Raw genomic sequence first — 20,981 nt, forward strand, 5'->3', positions numbered from 1 at the left:
CTGTATTCCAGTCCTGCTCAGATCCTGAGGGCTAGATAACCTCCTGAGAGAGCAGGAGTCAAGGTCAGCTGGCTATAGGTCCTTCTTATATTTGAGGGTTTGCCAAACCTGGGCCGGGGTGAGGGGGGAGGCTATGGCCTGTACAGGCTGTAGGCTCTGGATTCAGGCTCTGGATCAGGGCTGTGGGGAGGGTTGGGCTCACTTCTGCAGAGAGCAGCTGTAGGATCAAGTCCTTACAAGTCTTTGAAACTTTCTGGATATGACCTTGCTGTCCAACATGCCCCCCAGCCTCAGCTTTGCCATCCATAGGCACTCACTTAGATGCTAGGGGGAAGAACACATTTTAATTGCTGCTTACAAAGCCCTCCCTTTGCCACTGTCAGCAGGCAGCCACGGCACAGCTGTTTCAGCCCAGGCAGGTGCCATTTCTCCTGGAGCCCACAGCTCTTCCCTTCCGGGGCTGAGGGTCTCAGGGACGCAGGTGCCGTGCGGAGGGCTACTAGCCAGCCCTGCCTTAGGTGCGCCATAAGATGACATTAGCAGGAGGCACGTCGAAATGTTTGCGAGTGTGGTCTGCTTCCCGGCAGTACAGGTAGCCACAGGTAGGCTTCTGCAAGGTGTAGAAGGGATTCAGAGAGTTGGAATACTGGGAGGAATAGAAGTTGAATCTGAGCTTGTCCCGGTTCTGCCCCTGGGGGTCCACCACCACTGGCACGTAGGCAGCTGCCAGAGATAGTTCACGGTCCTGTTTCCACTTGCAGGACAGGGCTGGGTGTGTCAGCTTCAGCTTTTTCCCGGATGGCGTCTGTGGCCCGTGGCTTGGTACCAAGGGGTTCTGTGAGTCCTGGAACGAGGGAAAGGAGAGAGGGCATCAGATACGGGGGCTCCAGAGAATTGGCCTTCCACTGTGCAGACCCCTGCTTATTGGCCACAGGCACCTGCCTGTCTTCCTCAATCCCGCCTCCATTCTCCCCCCATGGTATGCTGTTAGTCAGTGTCTTCCACATGGCTCTGTTAGGCCCATCCACTTTTTTCATGTTTATATATTTTATATATTATATATATATATATATTATATATATATATTATATAAAAATATATATATATATATATATATATAAAATCCAAATTACAGGGTGAGGTAAAGAGAGATCTTTCATCTGCTGATTTACTCCCCAAATGGCCGCAACTGCCAGCACTGGGTTTGGCAGAAGCCAGGAACCAAAAGCTTCATCCAAGAGTCCTGCAGGGGTGGCCAGGACCCAAGAGCTTGGGCCATCTTCCGCTGCTTTCCCAGGTAGGGAAAACTGGAGCCGTTGGGACAGGAGCTGGTGCCCAGTGGTCTGCTGGACTCACAGGTGGCGGCGGCTTCACCTACTGTAACAGCACAGCCTCTCCCTTGTCTATTTCCATTTAGTTTGGAAGGTATAAAAACAGAGACAGAAAATTCCTCTATCCATCAGTATACTACAGAGGCCCACAAAATCTAGGGTGGGGCCAGGCCAAAGCTGGGTGTCTCAGAACCCAGTCCAGGCCTCCCAGGTGGGTGGCAGGGACCTGAGCATCTGAGCTAACAGCCGACGCCTCCCAGGGTGCACATCAGCAGGCAGGTGGGGAGAACAGAGGTGATGCACAAACCCAGGCATTGCCATGTGAAACGTGCATGTCCCCAGCATCCGGGAGCGCTCCTGCCCCTGATCCCTGCCCTGACCCAACCTCTTCCGCAAGTCTTTCCACCTCCCCATCACTTCCTTTTTAGCCCCAGCTTCTACCCACTCCAGAATTAGCCAGACCACTGGCTCCCCCTCCTCAAAGCATCTTGGGCTCGCTACCATCTAGGAAATAAAGACTGAGGCCCCTTGCCTCAGCGTGCAAGACTTCGGGCCACTGTGGCTACACTTGTTCCAGTTCCCTGTCCCTGTGCTCTGATCACATCAGCTCATCCACCGTTCCCAGCCGCCCTTCCAGGTCCCCAAACCCTTGCAGAGGAGAGCTGGGCACGCTCTCCTCCTGTCTGTGAGGGAAATTCTGCTTCTCCCTTTAGACCCATATCCCTTCAGGCCACAATCTCTTGCCCACTACATCTCTCTTACACTTGGCATAACAGTCTCCCAAATCCTGTTTCTGCTCTGCCTCCAGACCAAGACATTTAGAGCGTGCTCAGTAAATGCTGCCTCGTCTCGGCTGGCTTCTAAGACAAAGAGCTTGCCTTTCAGTCATCCATTCTATTTTAGAACGCTGTTCATTGTTACCAATACCCTGACCTGCCGCCTAAATCAGCCTCCTCTCAACTGTCACTCTTGCTTGGTTATGAGTTGGGCTCCACCCACTTTATCAGGGTTCCCATTGCCACATTGTTCACTTTGTGATGATTTTTCAAAAAAAAAATTTTTATTTGAAAGGCAGATTTATAGACAGAAGGAAAGACAGAAAGAGAGATCTTCCATCTGCTGGTTCATTCTCCAAATGACCACAGTGGCCAGTGATGGTTACCACAGTTACAGAAAGTGGGTCGACACCACAGCGACCTCAACTAAAGATCTGGCATGCCCCGAAGGCCACATACGGGCCAGTGATGGACAAAGGCCAACATTCCCTGTCCTATCAGGACCCAAGCAGGGCTGATGCCAGCACCCATGTCAGATGGGGTATAAAACCTTTGTCTCCACTACTCAGCTTGTCTTTCCCACTTGAGGCCCTCTCCTGTCCTGTTCATTCCTCCACCATATGGGAAAGGCCCAGGAAGGGACTTCTCTTAGCATAATAAAGGCCTGTTTGTAGTTGGCTGGTATTTTCATTCTCTGGAGTTCGGCAGATCTAACAGCCAGAACTGGGCCTGTCTGAAGCTGGGAGCCAGAAGCTTCTTCCTGGTCTCCCATGAGGATTCAGGGACCCAAACACTTGGACCATCTGCAGCTGCTTTCCCATGCGCATTAGCAGGGAGCTGGATTGGAAGTAGAGCAGCTGGGACTTAAACCAACGCCCACACAGGAGGCCAGCCTGTGTGCTGATGTTTATCTGCAGCTATGCATCAGTACTTAGTGATGAGGATACAGCAGAGAAATGCACCCTTGAGCAATTCTTTGTTCTGCAAGGCTTGGGGAATGTCCTTATGCAAACTTGTCACTAGGCAACGGGACTACTGTCATGTTTGTGGTGTATCATTGAAACATCATCACGTGGTGAGGCATGTGACTACAATCCTGTAGCCACTGTTTTAATATTTGGAGAGAGAGAGATCCCATCTGCTGGTTTCAGTTCACAAAGGCCCAGGAGCCCACATATTCAGTAGGGGTGGCAGGGACCCAACCACTTGAGCCAGGACTCAAACTCAGGCTCTTCAATACGGAATGTGGGCATCCCAGGGGGCATATTAACAGCTGTCCTAAAACCTATCCCAGCACTCTGCTTGACATTCCCATGACCACCCCCACATCTTGTCTACCCTCTGCCCTCCCACCCCTCACCCCTCCCCTAGCCAAGACCAAGCACAGCCCGAAGATGAGAGATGTTTGTAGGTACCCACCCACCTACTTCTATGTCAGGGAGCTTTATTCCTCCCTGCCCAGTCCCTGGGCACTATGAGAGAGCCCCTAATTACAGAGGTACACAGAGTTGAGCCCCCTGCTCTCTTAACAAAAATAAAGTCCCAGGGGCTAAAGTCCTAATGCAACAACCTAGGGGATGCATTTTGGAGCTATTTGCCTGGCCCAAAACTTACCCCAGGCTTCCCTCAGAGGCAGTCTCCGCTGCGATTGATTGGTTTCCGCACAAACAGTATAGCCATCCTGTAAGACTTTATCCTTCAGTGACGTCATGGCCAGCTTAGTTTACATAAGCACCTGCCGTGATGTTCACATGAGGCATTTCTCAGAACGCATCCCCATCACCAAGTCACATGTGACTGAATGAGCCATCTGTTTGCGTTTCTTCTTACACTTTGCAAGCCTAGCAGTTCTGCCACCTTCTCCAGGAAGCTCTCTCTGAATCCAGCTCACACACCCGCCCCATTTCATCCTGTCTGTGTCTCCTATGTCTCCTTAGGTTGTAGCTCTTTGCCAGGAAGGCCTAGGGTGAATCAAGGGTGTGAACTCTAAGGAAGTGACCGCTCTGATAGAGGTGCGGGCTTCACGTGATCTCCTCTTGCCTTCCGCATCCTTGCTACCCACTATGCTTGTCTGATCGATTGTGGTCCCCCCGAGTCATGGCTGGAACTCAACCAGAGGCAACAGAGGTAGGTATAACTTGGGGGGACTGGCCAGAGAGGCCACACGAGAAAGAGAACCCTCAGCTAACGGGATCAAGCCAAGTTGGAAAGCTCCCAAGAGCCCCTGGGGCTGTCACGCCCATTTACCGGATGAACAGTCTGAGGGCCGGAGGCCTCTGATCATTTGTCCAGGTTCACAGCGTTTGAGTAAGCACCGTGCCCATTAGTCGTGCAGGAACTAGGAGTCGAGCACACCTTTCCTGCCATGAGCCCGTTGCTGTAACACACAGGGCCCCCAGCACGTCTAAGGACAAGGCTGTTCCCGGAACCTGGGGCAGAGGGACAGTCCAGACAGAGGAACAGGAGGGAAGGCGGGAGGGAGTGGGAGGAGTCAGAGCAGGAAGCTGAAACAGGCACCCGGGCAGTCCAAGCATGCCCTTTCCCTTCCAGGGGCAGGGCAGGCTCCCATGACTAATCCCAGAAGACTAGCAGCACCCTTCTCTTCCCAGGGCCTGGCAGCTCTGGGAAGAGGGTGTGGCCTCAACACATACTTTCCAGGTTAACATCTGGTTTCATTCATCGTCTCCCTCTCTACCCTCCCTTGTCAAGTGCACTCGTTCCTGTGTGCGCACGCGCCACCTGTGGCGCTCCCTCTCTGCCACCCCTTCTGCCAGAAGGCTGTATCTGAGGATTTTCCGGGTTGTCCCAGCTGGGACTGGGGGGCTGCTGGCATCTTGTGGAGCCACCAGGGGGTGCTGCTACACATCTGACACCGCACAAGGAGGTGCTCCACCACCTCCAAAGACAGAATGGAGCACAAGATCAACATTAGGCTAAGAAAGCGCCATGTGGAGACAGGTGCTCTCGCCACCCCCTCCCCCCTACCCCCGCCTGCTCTCCCATCGAGATCTTACCCGCTTATTTCCATGTGGATTGTAAGCCAGAGCCCCAAGAGGGAACCTAGAGAGAAGCCCGTCCCTGACCTCCCACCGCCCCACCATGGGCTAATACCCCCCTTTTGCCGTGAGTGCCTTTCAGATGCCCCCACAAATGTGTCCTGCCAGCAGAATCTAAAATGGGGTCAAGGGCGATGCAGCAGGGGGCTCTCTCTGGGTCAGGCCAGAAGATGTCCCATGTGGGTCTGCCATGTGGTCTGCAAGGAAAGTGTCCCAGCTTCTCAAGTGTTCAGGGCCTGTGGGCACAGGGCAAGCCAGTACCCAAGCTGCCAGGATAGCAGCTCGCACCCTTTGAGGGAAGGCCTGGATCATGGTACAAGGCAAGGAGTGCTTGGGTGAGGCAGCCTGGGAGGGTTGTGCTGGCCTTGGGGTTAGAAGAGCTGAGTATCAGGACTGACCCTGCCCTTGAACACCTCGGGCTGGTGGCTGAGCCTAGGGCCGCCACAGCTACCTCCTTGGTCCTCTTGTCCAGTGGCTGGGGGATGAGGGTGGGGATGGAGGAGGGGGCAGGATATATATGATCCTTAACTATTTGCCCTGTAGGAGGAGTGGGCTAGGGGCAGGGAAGCAGCTACCAGCTTATAATTCTCGCCCATTCCCTGGCTGCCTGATGGCTGGTGAAATTACAACTCAGTGCCTCTGTGTGCCCACCTACAAAGTGGGAATAAGCAGAGCCTTCTGGGAGGGTAGAATGGGGCCCTTCTGGGTTAAACGCCTGCATCTATTCAGCTAGCCTAAGCATTGCAGATCCTCAGGTTGCCCAGGAAATGGAGGATGTGAACTGAGCCACACAGGGTCAGAGGAGCCAGAGAGCCAGGTAGGGACCCACTCCTCCAGAAGGTCCCCAGAGCAAGGGAAGGAAGTTAGGCACCTAGGCCTCCTGGAAGGGCCCCCCACTCCCACCCTGGCTGCCAGCCATGGGGATGGAAGAGGGGATGGAGGCAGGCCTGGGGTCTGCGGGTTTGGGGGTGTAGACTCCAATCTCCCTCCTGCCCCCCTGCTGCAGCCGGTGGGGGATGGGTTGTATATCAGCCCACCTTGAACATCTTCGGCCAGGGCCGTCCTTGCTGGGGGAGATGGAACTTGAGGTGGTCAGGGCCTCCAGGACTGCCCAGGCAGATGTTGGGAGTGTGCTGGGGTGTGCCAAGGGGAGCTGAACTAGTGTGGGGCTGGGGTCATTGTGATGTTCTTTACACCACAATTCCCTCTGTCTTCCTAAGGAAACTGGGCTGGGGCTGAAATTTCAGGACATGGAAGGGGCCCCTCTGCTAGTCTCTCATCCCATAAATCCCTGGAGCCTGCAGACTTAGGACAGAGGCCAGCAGAACCTCCAGAAGTCCCCATGCACTCCCCTCCCCAGGCTCCCAACATGTCATAAGAAATCAGTGACTGGGAAGAAATACACATGACAGCTCTCCATGTTATCACCTGCCCACCACCTATCTGTCATCTATGCATACATCACAATGATAGGGACCTTTTTTCTTGCCAAGTGTTATTTGGATATTTATAATGCAATTCGTGGTCCATTCAAAGTTCTTAACTTAAAATGAGCCTTTAGGACCAAGTGCCGTGGCATAGTGAGTTCTGTCTGGTGCCAGTGTCCCCTGTGGGAGGCTGGTTCAAGTTCTCTGACAGCTCTGCTTCTGATCCAGCGTCCTGCTGGTGTGCCTGGAAAGCAGTGCAGTGTGGCTCAAGTCCTTGGGCCCCCGTACTCATGTGGGAGACCCAGAAGAAGCTCCTGGCTTCTGGCTTTGAATTGGCTCGACTCTGGCTTATTGTGACCATTTAGAAAGTGAACCAGCAGATGGAAGATTTCTTTTTCTCAGTCCTTTCTCTCTAAATCTGCCTTTCGAATAAAAATATATCTTTAAAAAAATGAGCCTGCTATATACAGGTTTATCAAATTTTGAGTTCCGCCTGTGGTTGCTTTGGCAGGGCCAGAGTAGGTGATTTTGTGGGCTGAGTGTCCCTTATCTCTGAGTCTGTCAGCCTTCCAACTAAGATGGACAGACAGATAGAGGGAGGAGAAACAGGAGGGCCGAGGGTAGGTGGATAGGTCGTGGTTGATGGGCAGGAGGCATGTGAGCCAGCCGTTCTGATTTGAACCCTATTTTGTGGCAATTTCATCATCTCTATGCACCAACAGATTTATTGAATAGGCCCTGCTTTCTCCTAGCAAGCTGTGGCATTAAAAAAAAAAAAAAGTAGACTTACAAAGAGAAAAGGAGAAACAGAGAGACCTTCATCTCTGGGTTCACCCCCCAGACGGCTGCAGCAGCCAGAGCTGAGCTCATCTAAGCCAGAGCCAGGAGCTTCTTCTCCGTCTCCCACTTAGGTACAGTGGCCCATCCTCTGCTGTTCTCACAAGCCATTAGTGGGGAGCTGGATCACAAGTGAAGCAGCTGGGACTCAAACAGTTGCTCAGATGGGATGCCAGCACTACAGGCAGAGACTTAGCCTGGTACACCATGGAGCCAGGCCCCAAGCCTTCGCACTGTCCTTCCTTCTCTCAAAGCACTATGAACAGGGGGCGCTGGGAGACAAAGGCAAGAATGGAGGGCAGACCAGCAGGCGGCAGCTGGATGGCCTGTAAACAGACACAGGGAGGGTGGTAGATTTCTGTGGTGTTGGAGACAGGATCTGAGGCCCAGGGGCCTGGCTGCCTGACCTTGACTCTTGGCCCCTTGCCTTAACGAGTGTGCAACCTGGAGCATGAGAACTCACCTCAAAGGTCCTACCTACCGGGTGTGGGCAAAGCTACTGGGACAGTGCCTGGCAGAGCAGAGTAAATGTTAGTTATTGCTGGGGGTGGGGGAGGGCAGGCCCAGTCAGCTGGGCCCATGGGTGGGTGGCTGAGAGGGCAGCTCAAAAAATCATCCTCAAAAAATCAGCCCCTCCCCCACCCCTAGGGTCTCTTCTCTACACCCACACAGGGCAGGCATCTCTCAGGACAGCAGGTGGGAGTGCCCGTGGAATTTCCCCTGGTGTTGGCAGCCTAGAGGGTGATGGGGGAGGACCAGCCAGAGGGCAGCAGAGCAAGCTCCCTGCTCTTGGCCACACCAGCGTGGGCTGGGGCCAGGCCTATCTGCCCGCTAATACTGTGTCAGCATCGGCTGCTGGTGACGACAGGGCTGCACTTGGGGGCTGCGGGCTGATTAGAAGTTGAAGTGTTGGCCTAGATCTCACACCCTGATGGTAATGACCCCTAATTTCCAAGAGGGACCTGGAGGGAAGGGTGGCAGCTTGCCGCCACAGCCTCTGATGCCAACTGTCTAAGTGCTTCGGGGGCGATGAGGTCTTGCTATGGAGGTAGGCGAGGAGGGAGGGAGGGTGGGAACACAGCATTCTGGGGGGAGTGGCCACATCCGGCCACGGGGACAGTGGCCTGGTACCTATTCCTGGGTCTGAGGGAACTATTTTGGGAGGGACTCCCAGAGGCTGGTGGGGATTTCGGGGAGCATGAGCCACGACTCACCACGTGACATGCTTTGTCTCTGCTAAGGGGAGCGGGGTTCTGGGGTGGGTGCCAGGGGACTGAACAACCAAGGAGATTTAGGAAACAAGTCTCATTCCTGACTATGTACTGGAATTTGAAGGCGGGGAAACAGTTAAATCCTGCCTCCTTTTGATAAGGGCCCCCAAAGGACCATGGGACTGGATACTGCCAGCAATGACCCCAATCCAGGCCACACCACCCTCTCTGTGGGAGGCTCCAGATGGGGCAGTGACCACTGCTTGGGGGCAGCCTCGGCTGTCTGACTTCCTATGCAAATGGTACAGCAGCTAAGAACCTGATGCCCTCTAGCTCGCACTTGGCCTGCGTTCAACCCCCCTCACCCTGTCCCTTCCTAGCTGTGGGGCTTGCCCGAGTCAGCCCACCTCTCTGAACCCCAGTGGGTCTATGGCTCAATAGGGATCCAAGCTGACCCTGAAGGTTCATGGGGAGGGCTATGGAAGCTGAAAGCTGTGCCACAGTGACAGGGAATGCTAGGAGCTACGTTATTATTTCTGTTATTATTATTATTGCAAAGGCAGATTTACAGGGAAAAGGAGAGACAAAGATCTTCCATCTACTAGTTCACTCCCCAAATGGCTGCAATGACCAGAGCTGAGTCGATCTAAAGAAGCCAGGAGCTTCTTCTGAGTCTCCCACATGGGTGCAGGGTCCAAGGCTTTGGGCCATCCTCTTCTGTTTTCCCAGGTCACAAGGAGGTGAGACACCAACCGGCACCCATGGGGATGCTGGTGCTGCAGGTGCAGGATTAGCTTACTCTGCCATGGCACCCATCCCCAATATTATTTCTGAACTCCAGACAACATGAACTCAGCCCTGCCTCCTGGAAGCCCCCTTCACTGACCTCCTGCCACCCTCCAGGTGTGCGCTCATTGGATTCATCCTTAAAAATCCTGGAAAGTGAGGGTTGCCATGCACACCCCTACTGTGCTAGCAGGGACAGAAAAGCCTGGAGATAAGAGCTATGCTGACACCTCAGAAACTCCCCAACCCCCATGCCTGGCCACACCCACAGCTGCCTTCCCTCTGCTCTCTGTTCAGAGACAGATCACACTGCCTCATTTTACGTAGGCTTGATGGCTTGTGCATTTTCTCTCCTTATCTGCTGCTATGTGATTTGGACAAGGCATGCAACCTCTCTGATCCTTTCTTTTGTTCTCAGATCTCAAGAGCAGACAGCTGGAGCCATTCAGGCTCCTTGCTTTGTGGAGCCTGAGTGGAGTCGGGGGAGGGGGATTGGGAAGCTCACCTGTCTTGAGCTGTGACTCCGTCCTCTATCGGTCAACCACAGGTCCCAGCCGCCCCAGCCAGAGGCAAGTGTTCCAACATGCTTAATGAGTATCTTCTGGTTCATGTGTGTTCTTGCCATACAGATATTGTTGTTTTGTGTGCAGGTGGTTTTCATTTGCATAAGTGGCACTGTGTGCTTGAGATCTCATTCCCTTGTTGACTTTTATGGCTGCTGCTGTTAAGATTTTATCTCCCCTCGCTGCTACACTGGCAGGTGTGAGCTCCTGGCTTCTAACTGCTGTCCAGTCCCCCCATGCAGTGCTTCTGCCTTCTTCATCCACTCTGCTCCCCCCACCCCAACCCTGGCATGATGTCATGTCCCCATCCTCTGCTGGCCCTTGGGAGGATGGAGTCTCTCAGGATCACATTCCTTACAGCGGGAGTGATGGCTCAGAGTGTCAGGAGGCCTTCCCAGGGACTGAATTTGACTCTCTCCATTTGGCCCCACAGTGACCCACTGAGTAGGGAATGGGGTGGGTGGGAGTAGCTGCTGCTCTGGAGACAATAGCTGAACAAATCAGCTCTGTGAAGTCGAGACCGATCATTGGCTGCCAGCAACCTTGAGGGGCATGTGGGGCGGGCAGGCGTGTGGGGTGATTGCTGAGGGGCAGGGCTTGTCTTCAGCAGTAGAGCCAGCTGCAGCCAGGGCATGGGGCATGGGGCATGGGACATGGGGGCTGGCCCCAACAAGATGGCTGTGCCCAGGAAATGCTGTTGGTTCCTGTTTCCTGCCCCTAGGAGGTACCAAGTGAACCCATTTGCTGTTCCACCTCCATGAATCCTTTGCCAACTGTGAGACTGTGAGTAGGAAGTCTGATCCTCCTCCATTTTTCAGGAACTGGAGCTCAGCAACGCTTATGGTCTCCCGGGAGGATGACAAGGACACGGGGCCAGCACCATGGTGAAGTGGGTAAAGTTGCTGCCTGTGGTGCTGGCATCCAGATGGGTGCCAGTTCAAGTCCCGGCTGCTCCACATCAGATCCAGTTCCCTGCTAAGATGGACTAGAAAAGCAGCTGTGTCGTTGGGCACCTGCACACACATGGGAGATCAAGAAGAAGCTCCCAGCTCCTGGCTTTGGATTGGCTCAATTCCAGATATGATGGCCATCTAGGGAATGAACCAGCAGATGGAAGATCTCTCTTCTGTCTTTTCTTCTTTCTCTCTCTGTAATTGTATCTTTCAAATAAAATAAATAAATATTTAACAGTGTGCAATAGGATGTTTTCGCCCAGACTTTAAGAAAACCTTGCAGACACCTGCCCCGCCTTGGCTCCCGTGCCCCTGTGGAACTGAATGGACCCTGTTCTCTTGCAGCCTCTGGTGGCTTCTGTTGTGTCATTGTTCTCTATTCAGCACCTCCCTGCCCAAAATTGGGAGGGGTAGTAGGGGAGTGCAGGTGAGTACTCAGGTCCTTGGACAGACCCTCCCCTGTGAACCTTAAGCCATCCTCGCACTGAATCACACATGGCAGCTGACATCCACAGCCCCCAGTGGACAGATGAACAAAGCCAGGCAGCAGAGGTGGTCAGTCAGCCAAGGTCACCCCCAGCCAAGGCTTTCTCCAACAACATCATGATCCCATATACAGGGTCCACAGGGCCACAGGAAAGCAACCCAAACACAGCATTCCCTGCCTAGGTTGGGTCCAAGATGCCCACACCCTTGGGCACTATCAGCTCAGTCTTAGCTTCTGAGCCCCAATCGTGACAAACACCTGGCTCTTGGGAGGCAAGAGCACCTGTGACCAACTGTACCCCCGAGCTGACCAGCCAAGTCAGCTCTCCAGGGTGACTGAATCACCAAGATGAGATTTAATTACAGGATTGGGCCTTTGTTCCACGGGGAGCCTGTCATTTGGGGTTGTTTTTCCTACTGGAGGTGCAGGTGGGAGGTGTGGAGATGAGGCGATGGGAGTAGGGGCTGTGCGGTGGCAGCATAGGGTGCTGAGCTGGACAGAGAATTGGGCCCTGACTCTGCCCCCAAGGGACTTGGCCCCAAAAGTTGCCAGGCTGAGAAAGAAACCGGAGCAACTGCTCACCCAAGGTCGCAGGGCTTCCAGGGACATCTCCGTTCTGCACACAGGGGCATGAGGGAGAGAAAAGAGAGGTGTGAGGGCAGGGTGCCCCCCCGCCCCAGGTCAACTGCAGTCTCCATTGCTCCGCTGCCCATTTCTGCCATTCCCAACCAAAACTAACCTAGAAGGCAGCTGTGTGGAGAGGCTGGAGGGACGAGGGATACCTGAGGGCACTCCGTGTGTGCTGTGCATGTCACATCCACATTCCTGTGAACCAGGTCACACCCCCAGGGAAGACACTGTGAGGATGAGATATTTACCCCAAATGCCAGCCAGTGCTAAGCCCCTCCTTTATCCATCTCACAGAACAATTATGCCCTTTCTGTCTCCGTGATGAGCATCCAAGTACTGGGTCTATCCCCACCCAATGGGTTCAGTTAATTCACTGATTAGCCAATTAAACAATCCATTAAGCAGCTGCCCTGAGTCCATTGCTTACACCTTCTCCTCCCTGCTCATATTTCAAGTATCTTCCAGCCAACTCGGCCCATTCAGGCCCCCCACAGAGCCTCCTAGCACCTCTGGCTCGGAGCCAGAACCTCTCCAATATTCCCCCCAGATCACCTGGGTGCTTATTTCAAGTGTAGATTCCCTGCTAGGGAGATCCTGCAGTTCTCTGAAGGTCAGGAGCACCATGGATGGTGACAGGGGCACAAACCCAAGGTCTGAACAGGACCCAGGCCTGGCGCAATGCTTTAATGACTAGATCCCCAGCTTGCAAGCACCAGGCTCCCATATAGGCACCAGCTTGTGTCCTGGCTGCTCCACTTTCCTCCCATCCAGCTCCCTGCTTGGATATATATAAATCATACACACACACACACACACACACACACACATATATATTTGTGTATATATATATGGAAGAGGACCCAAGATCTTATATTTTGGAAGAAGTTCCAGATCACACAGCTATCCTTGGTTTGTGGGCCACACGAAGTGGTCAGGCCCTTCTAGACCAAGCTCTCCTACCTCACTACTTTTCAACAGGAAATATGCTGACACACGGTGAGCACTGGGACAGGCATCCGGGGAGGTCTCCTCCCATCCCTTCCCTCCCATTCGCCCCACCTTCCCGCCCCTCCACCACTGGTCACCACTTGGGTTCATTTGTATGAATCTTTCCAAAGTCTCCCCAAGCTAAAACAAGCCAATGAGGTCATCCGGATCTCGCCCCACCTCCTGCCCTTCACAAATGGCAGTGTGCTGCACACAGGGCTTGAGTAACAGTTTATCTTGGAGATAACTGGACATAGTCAGCTGATTCATGCTTTCAGAGTTCCATTATTATTCCATTATATGGATATGCCATCACTTATTTAACTAGTCATCGCCCGGTGGATATTAGGGCTGTTTCTGAATTTTCTAGCTGGCCACACCTTGGCCAACCTTGCTGTATGACACCCATTCCCTTCCTCCACCCTACATCCATTCCTGACTCATTTTCTTTCTTTTTTTTTTAAAAAAGATTTATTTTTTAAAATTTTTATTGGAAAGTCAGATGTACAGAGAGGAAGAGAGACAGAGAGAAAGATCTTCCATCCGATGTTTCACTCCCCAAGTGAGCCACAACGGGCCGATGCGCGCCGATCCGAAGCCGGGATCCAGGAGCTCCTTCCAGGTCTCCCACATTGGGTGCAGAGTCCCAAGGCTTTGGGCTGTCCTCAACTGCTTTCCCAGGTCACAAGCAGGGAGCTGGATGGGAAGTGGAGCTGCTGGGACTAGAACCGGCCCCCATATGGGATCCCAGCGCATCCAAGGTGAGGACTTTAGCTGCTAGACCACTCCGCCAGGCCCCCCTGCCTCATTTTCTACATGCCCTGCTCAAATCCCCCAGGCCCACCTGGTTACCTTCTTCACAGAATCCCTGTGCTTGGTGACCCCGTGCCACTGGCTGTCACTCAGTGCTTTCTGCCTGGCTCCCTCAACAGACCACGGTGACTGGAACTCAGGAGCCACATCTTTGCACTTACTCTGGCTTTCTCTTGGCCCAGTGTTTTGGGAGAACACAGATTATCCTGCAGAAGGGCCTGGGATGGATACTGTTTGATGCTGACTCAGCTGGAGTGCTGGCTGGGCATCAGAGCCCAGGGTCACCGAGGGTAGTTGAGACCTCACACTGCCAGAAAGCAGCCCCTCTGAGGCCTGGGTGGAAGGCACCTAAGTGGTATGAGATGATGGCTAAGGAAGAAGAGGGCATTAGGGTGCCCTGGTGCTCATTCCAAGAGTACAGTGACAGGAACCTCGAGGAAGGGTGGGTGTGCACATACCCTCGAGCAGGTGCCTTTCCTTCTCTTTGAAGGTCCTTGTCACCCTTCCTGGGCCAGCACCCAGCTCTACTCTTCCAAGACGCCTTCCTGGACTCCAGCCTCCATGACCCTGCCTCATTTTGGTCGTATCTTTTTGGCTCATTTAGTATTCACAGCCTTGAATCATAGAAGCCACAGCTTCCCAGGAAAGCGCTGAGCTCCACCACTGTAGAAATGAGGCCAAGGTTGTTTCCTCTCCCCAGGGATCCCAACCCCCCGTATGGTACTGGGATATTGTGAAACCCACGGATGCTCCTGGAATGGACAAAAATTGGGTTCAGGAGTGCCCTGACAGCGGGTGAAAAGGGACGAAGCTGAAGGCAAGTGTGTCTCTGACCAGAAACATTTGGGAACACATGGATTTTTTTCTTTTGGTTAAGATTTATTATTATTATTGTTATTAATTTTTTTATTGGAAAGTCAGATGTACAAAGAGGAGAAGAGACAAGAGAAAGATCCTCTGTCCTCTGATTCACTCCCCAATCGGCCACAATGGCCGGAGCTGAGCCAATCCAAAGCCAGGTGTCCAGAGCCTCTGCTGAGTCCATGTCGGTGCAGAGCCCCAAGGCTTTGCACCGTCCTCAACTACTTTCCCAGGCCACAAGCAGGGAGCTGGATGGGAAGTGGGGCAGCTGGGATTAGAACTAGTGCCCATATGGGATCCTGGTGTGTGCAAGGCGAGGACTTTAGCTACTAGGCTACTGTGCCAGGCCCGAGTTTTTGTTTTTAATAAGGATTTATTTATTTACTCCAAAGGCAGAGATATAAAGTCAGACAGACAGAGACTTCTTCTACCCACCGGTTCACTTTCCAGGTGGCCACAGAGACCAGAGCTGGGCTTGCTGGTCTAAAGCCAAGAGATTGTTTCAGGTCTCCCAAGTGAGTTAAGCAGCCCAAGGACCTGGGTCATCTTCCACTGCTTTCCTAGGCATATGAGCAGGGAGCTGGAGGGAAGTGGAGTAGCCAGGACTTGAATCGGCACCCAAAAGGGATGCCAGGGCCACAGGTGGCAGCTTTAACAACTACACCATAGTGCTGGCCCCATCACAGGTTTTCCTGATGCCACAGTTCGCTCCCCTGCTGTTCCTCCAGCTCTCTGTGCCTGATACCTAGGAATCAATGACATCACACTACAGACCCTGCAGGCTGGGCTCATCTTGTCCCCTGAAGGTAAAGCAGTGAAGGGGAAGGTCCAGAAATGTCACTGTCACAACCACAAACAAAAACAGAAGATTGAAGATATTAAAAAGCAAAACAAACAGATGTAAGGGGCGAGTCTTGATTGGACTGATTAGGAAAGAAAAAAAAAACACACCCTAAAATGAGGGGCCAGTATTGTGGCATGGCTAGTGAAGCTGCTGCCTGGAATTCCAGCACCCCACATTGGAGTACCCATTTGAGTCCTGGCTTATCTGCTTCCTATCCAGCTCCCATTAATGCACCTCTGGGAACACAGCTGCAGCTGGCCCAAGTGCTTCAGCCTTGCCACCCACATGGGACACTCAGAAGTGTTCCTGACTCCAGGTTTGGACCCGGTAGGTCCAACCCCCACTGTAGCAGCCATCTGTCAAGTAAACAAGCAGATGGCTGTCTGTGCCTTCCAAAAACATTATTCTTTGGGAAAAGACAAACAAATAAAATGACATTTGGAGCAGCAATGGAACAATTTTCAGTAAGGAGTGAATGACAGGTGATGATCATGCTATCCATGTCAGCTTTCTCCCAAATGACCACCGTGCTGTCATCCTGTATAGCATGTGCTACAGGTTCCATTCCTTTGGGGAGTGAACCAGAGGATGGAAGATCTCGCTCTCCCTCTCCTTCTCTAACTCTGCCTCTCAAATAAAAATAAAAATAATCTTATTTTAAAGTACTACAGAAGATGATAGGTGGGCCAGGATGTTCACAGCTTCCAATCTTCAGCAAAAAACATAAAAATTAAAACACACAACTGGTGTGTGTGTGTGTATGGGGGGGAGGAAGGACAAGAGAAAGTAAGAAGAGAATCCATTAGCATATGTTTTAACACCCAGGGGATCACAGAATTATCTTTTCCAGTTTTCTGTGAATGGAATTTTTCCAGGTAACAGATGCAGGGGAAACGCCTTGGCCGCTCTGCCTGGAGAGGAGCATAAAGGTGGCAGGGAGTTCAGAAGTGCCACTTGGTCACCACTCCTCCAGCTTCTGCCCACACTGCCATTGAGGCATCCCCCACCTCCTTCCCAGATTCTCCCCTCAGATCCTTCACCTAGGGTCACCTGTCTCCAGTGGACTAGTGACCACCGTCACCTTCAAGGACCCCTGCTTAGGTGTCCTGGGGAACACCAAACCCCCAAGTGAGTTTGAATAATTTTTAAAAATTATATATACATATATTATAAATAAACATATACTATATTTATAATATATATATATATATATATATATATATATATATATTCCCTTAGAGAATCTGAGGCACGAAACAGCCAAGCCTCAGTCACCTGCGATCCCCTGGGAGCGAAAACGGCGCAAGGCTCACTTGGGTTTCTTTATGGGAGGTAGACAGGTGCCCGTGGACTCAGGTCTAGGATGCTTTGACAGGCCGGCTTCGGCCGCCCTGGTCCTCGGGGTGGCCCCAAGCGTCGTTCCCCTCCCCCTCACCCCACTGCCCACATTGACCCCGGGATGTAGCCACCGCATCCTGGCCCCGGAGAGGGGGTTGGGGGTGGGGGCGGGCCTGGAGCGCCTGGGGGAGGGGCGGTTCGTCTTACAGGCGGGGCGCGGGCCGGGGGAGGTCCTTAGCCCACCGGGCCGTGCCAACAATGGCCTGTTGTAGAAGGAGGCTGGAAGGAATGCGGCCCGGGGAGTTGGGCGGCGGGGCGGCTGCCGCGGGGCGGGGCCGGAGTTCAGCCGCAGCCTCTTACCTGCCCAGGTAAGCTCGCATTTCCAGGCGAGCGGCGGCGCCCGCAGCACCTGTCGCCGGCGCGCGGGCGGGGAGGACGGCGGGGGCCATGGCCCGGTAGGGTCCCCCGGGCAGGGCGCGCGCGCGCGCGTGGAGTTGAGACGCGGGGTAGGGCTGGGCGAGCGGGGCAGGTGCCCGCGGCGCCCGCTCGGCCTGCGGCGGCCAGCATGAAAAAAAACCAGACTGTGCAGGGCACTTTCAGCAAACTCTTCGGGAAGAAACACGCTAGCCCCGGCGCCACCTCTCTCTATGCCACCAACCCGCCCTGGATTTTCACCCAGGAGGCCCCGGAGACTACGACCCGGGACTTTGGTACGTGCGCGCTTGGGACGGGGGAGGGCGCTGGGGACCGGCGCGGGCGCTCCCGGAACTTAGCACTGCCGCCCGGGAAGACGCGAACACGGCGCGGGGCGGTGGGCGGCCGGGCGGGCAGCCGCGCGTGGAAACCGTGGGACCCGCGGGAGCCGCTGGGAAAGGAGAAGGAGCCGCCCAGGAGTGGCGGGGATAGGGACGCGAAGACGAGGATCGGGGGCAAGAGCCGACCCTGCGTGGCGAGGTGGGCGAAATTTGCCGCCTCAATTTCTGGTCCCAGGCTGGTTTACCAGATGTTTATTTACTCCTCGGTGAGGTTGATATTTGGGTTATTGGAGAGGCCTCCTGGGGTTTGCAGGGTGCTCTTGCCCCAGTCCCATATCCCCCCAATCATAAGTGTGCCCCAAAAGTGGGGACTGGGGGTGCAGGGGAGCGGTTCCTCTCTTGGGTCACCCTGACCTCACATGGTCAGCAAGAAGCTGGCACCTGTGCGCCCACACACTTAGGCTCTGAGCAAGAGAGGTCCAGGACAATTAACTGGAGTCACTACTAACTGGTCTACCTGGCTGCTTATGTGACCGGAAGTTCTTTATTGAAATGACAGCTACTGGTTCGATTATCCTGGGGATGGAGGAGCCTAGGAGGGGACAGTCAAGGAACTCTCCCTAGCTCCTCAATCAGCCTTGAAGCCCTCCAGCCCCCACCCCCACTTGATGGTTTCCATTCACTCTTGCTGTGGGGAGAGTGGGGATCCCTGGCCCGGGGGCTCCTTCTGGGGCAAAAGAAGATCACCTGTCAGACTCTGCTACCCTGCCTTCAGCATCACCATTCTGTCATCTTCACTGGTTTTCTGACTACCCCCTCTACCACCCTGGGTGCTGCCCTAGGCTGTTACAGCCCTGGTTCCTGCTGATGGGTTCACTTCAGTACCCAGGCTGCCAAGGCTGGGATGCAGAAAGGCTGCATTGAGAGTGGGCAAACGGGATGTGGCCCAAGCAACCACAGAGTATCCTGGAGGTGAACAGAACTGACCGTGAGCTGTGTAGCCCCTTCCTGAGCCGTGGCTGACTCCAAGTTACAAAGTGCCGGGGGTGCAGGGAGATGACCTCTGAATGGTGCCAGACTTTGGGCTGAGAGGAAAGGCCATTCCCAGCAGAGCAAACAGCAGGAGCAGCAGCCAAGGGGCACGGGCAAGGTTGCCACACGAGTTGGGATTGGCCGCTACCAGGTGTGCTGGCAGGGGCCACAAGGCCTGTGTCCTTCCCAGGCCTGAGTGAAGACATTTCATAGTGGATACATGTCGCCTTCTTAGGGGAAGCTGCCCAGGTGAAACTCTTGGTGGCATTAATTTGTTGAATTCTCCTAGAGCCAGGAACTCTTGTCTCTCCTGTCTGACAGACAAGAGGACTGGAGAGTCCAGGCAAGTTACACAACCTGCCTGAGGTCACACAGCTGTAAACAGTAAAGCCAGGGTTTTCTTAAGTGCACGGGTCAGTGGTTCAATGTTTGTTTTTTTTTTTTTCCACTTTCATTTAAAGAAGCCCCAATCTGGTAACTCATTTTTTTTTTTTATTACATTTTTTTAAAAATCTATTTATGGGCCCCGGCGGCGTGGCCTGGCGGCTAAAGTCCTCGCCTTGAAAGCCTCGGGATCCCATGTGGGCGCCGGTTCTGATCCCGGCAGCTCCACTTCCCATCCAGCTCCCTGCTTGTGGCCTGGGAAAGCAGTTGAGGACGGCCCAATGCATTGGGACACTGCACCCGCGAGGGAGACCTGGAAGAGGTTCCTGGTTCCCGGCATCGGATCGGCGCACATCGGCCCATTGCGGCTCACTTGGGGAGTGAATCATCGGACGGAGGATCTTCCTCTCTCTCTCCTCCTCTGTGTATATCTGGCTGTAATAAAATGAATAAATCTTTAAAAAAAATCTATTTATTTGAAAGTGGAATGACAGAGAGGGAGAGACAATGAAAGAGAGATCTTCCATCCATAGACTCACTCTTGTCCACTCCCTTGGACCATCCTCTACTGCTTTCCCAGGTACTTTAACAGGGAGCTGGATCAAAAGTGGAACAGGGGGCCCGGTGCAGTAGCCTACCAGTCCTTGCCTTGAACGCACTGGGATCCCATATGGGCGCCAGTTATAATCCCAATGGCCCCGCTTCCCATTCAGCTCCTTGCTTGTGGCCTGGGAAAGCAGTCGAGGACAGCCCAAAGTCTTGGGACCCTGCACCCGCGTGGGAGACCAGAAAGAGGCTCCTGGCTTCGGGTCAGTTCAGCTCCAGCCGTTGTGGCCGCTTGGGGAATGAATCAACGGATGGAAGATCTTCCTCTCTGTCTCTCTTCTCTGTATACCTGACTTTCTAATAAAAATAATCTAAAAAAACAAAACAAAACAAAGGAACAAAAAACAAGTGGAACAGCCAGGACTTGAACCAACATCCCACTGGGCATTGCAGATGGTGGCACTTAACCTGTTACGGCATAGCTGCGGCCCCTCAGCAGTCACTGCAATCTTAGTTTGTTTATTTTTTTTTTTTAAGATTTATTTTCATTTTTATTGGAAAGGCAGAATTAGAGAAAAGAAAGATCTTACATCTGCTGGCTCACTCCTCAAAAGGCTGCAGTGGTCAGAGTTGAGCCATTTGGAGCCAGGAGCCTCTTCCGGTCTCCTACATGGGTGCGGGGGTCCCAAGGCTTTGGGCCGTCCTCTACTGCTTTCCCAGGCCACAAGGAGGGAGTTGGATGAGAAGTGGAGGTGCCGGGATACAAATCAGTCCCCTTATGGGTTCCTGGTGCTTGAAGAAGGAGGATTAGCCAATTGAGCCATCATGCCGGACCTTGCAGTCTGGGTTTAAACTTTCATTATTCCGCAGTCTCCCAGGCAAGATAGAGCCCATCCGCGGGAGGCAGGCAGAGAGCAGCCTGTGAATCAACTCTGTGGCCGAAGGCAGCTGGGGAAGAAGTTGATGTGAGGGGTGTCTGCCTTGGGAATATCATCCTGTCCATCTCCCTGCACACACATGTGCTCCTCCAAGGGGTGTTCTTCCTGGCAACATGCCTCTAGGAGCTTCCCGACTATGCAGGCTGCGACGGTCTGGCTTCTCTGGTGAGAGAAGGTGGACTTGGCGTCTGGGCATCTCAGGCGGCTGCTGCCTTCGCCAGCCTGGGCAGGATTGGAGCCCGAAGGACAGCCCCTCCTGGCCCCCAGGGCAGGGCTGGGTCTCCTGATGACTCAGCCTGGCCTTGCCTGCACTGGGAGGGGTGGAAACCAGCGTGCATGCAGGAGGATGGCTCCTTGGTGCCAGTGGGCATGGAGGAGGCCGAGCCCATGCTGAACCTGGGGATTCTGGGAAAGGGTGGGGATGTC

General features: G+C 53.6%; 2 protein-coding genes across 3 annotated transcripts in view; one reads left to right on the forward strand and one right to left on the reverse strand.

The window, feature by feature from the left end:
- Nucleotides 1–268: 268 nt before the first annotated feature.
- CIMIP3 (ciliary microtubule inner protein 3) overlaps nucleotides 269–20,981 on the reverse strand; it is a 216,296-nt gene continuing 195,583 nt past the window's right edge. The window contains exons 2-3 of one of the 2 annotated variants that reach the window (XM_036494194.2): nucleotides 6,201–6,275; nucleotides 269–844 (exon numbers count right to left, since the gene is read on the reverse strand). In XM_036494194.2, coding sequence (XP_036350087.2) covers nucleotides 515–844; nucleotides 6,201–6,209 — 339 coding nt within the window. In that variant the 5' untranslated portion in view covers nucleotides 6,210–6,275 and the 3' untranslated portion in view covers nucleotides 269–514. Of the gene's footprint in view, nucleotides 845–2,093; nucleotides 2,186–6,200; nucleotides 6,276–20,981 lie in introns of those variants that run through there. The other variant, XM_036494193.2, reaches the window with a different exon arrangement.
- Nucleotides 17,256–20,981, forward strand: part of C1H6orf132 (chromosome 1 C6orf132 homolog) — a 31,337-nt gene continuing 27,611 nt past the window's right edge. The window contains exon 1 of the mRNA XM_058662996.1: nucleotides 17,256–17,610. Coding sequence (XP_058518979.1) covers nucleotides 17,466–17,610 — 145 coding nt within the window. The 5' untranslated portion in view covers nucleotides 17,256–17,465. The remainder of the gene's footprint in view (nucleotides 17,611–20,981) is intronic.

The sequence above is a fragment of the Ochotona princeps genome, chromosome 1 (genome assembly GCF_030435755.1).
Source record: "Ochotona princeps isolate mOchPri1 chromosome 1, mOchPri1.hap1, whole genome shotgun sequence".
NCBI classification, from domain to species: Eukaryota; Metazoa; Chordata; class Mammalia; order Lagomorpha; family Ochotonidae; genus Ochotona; species Ochotona princeps.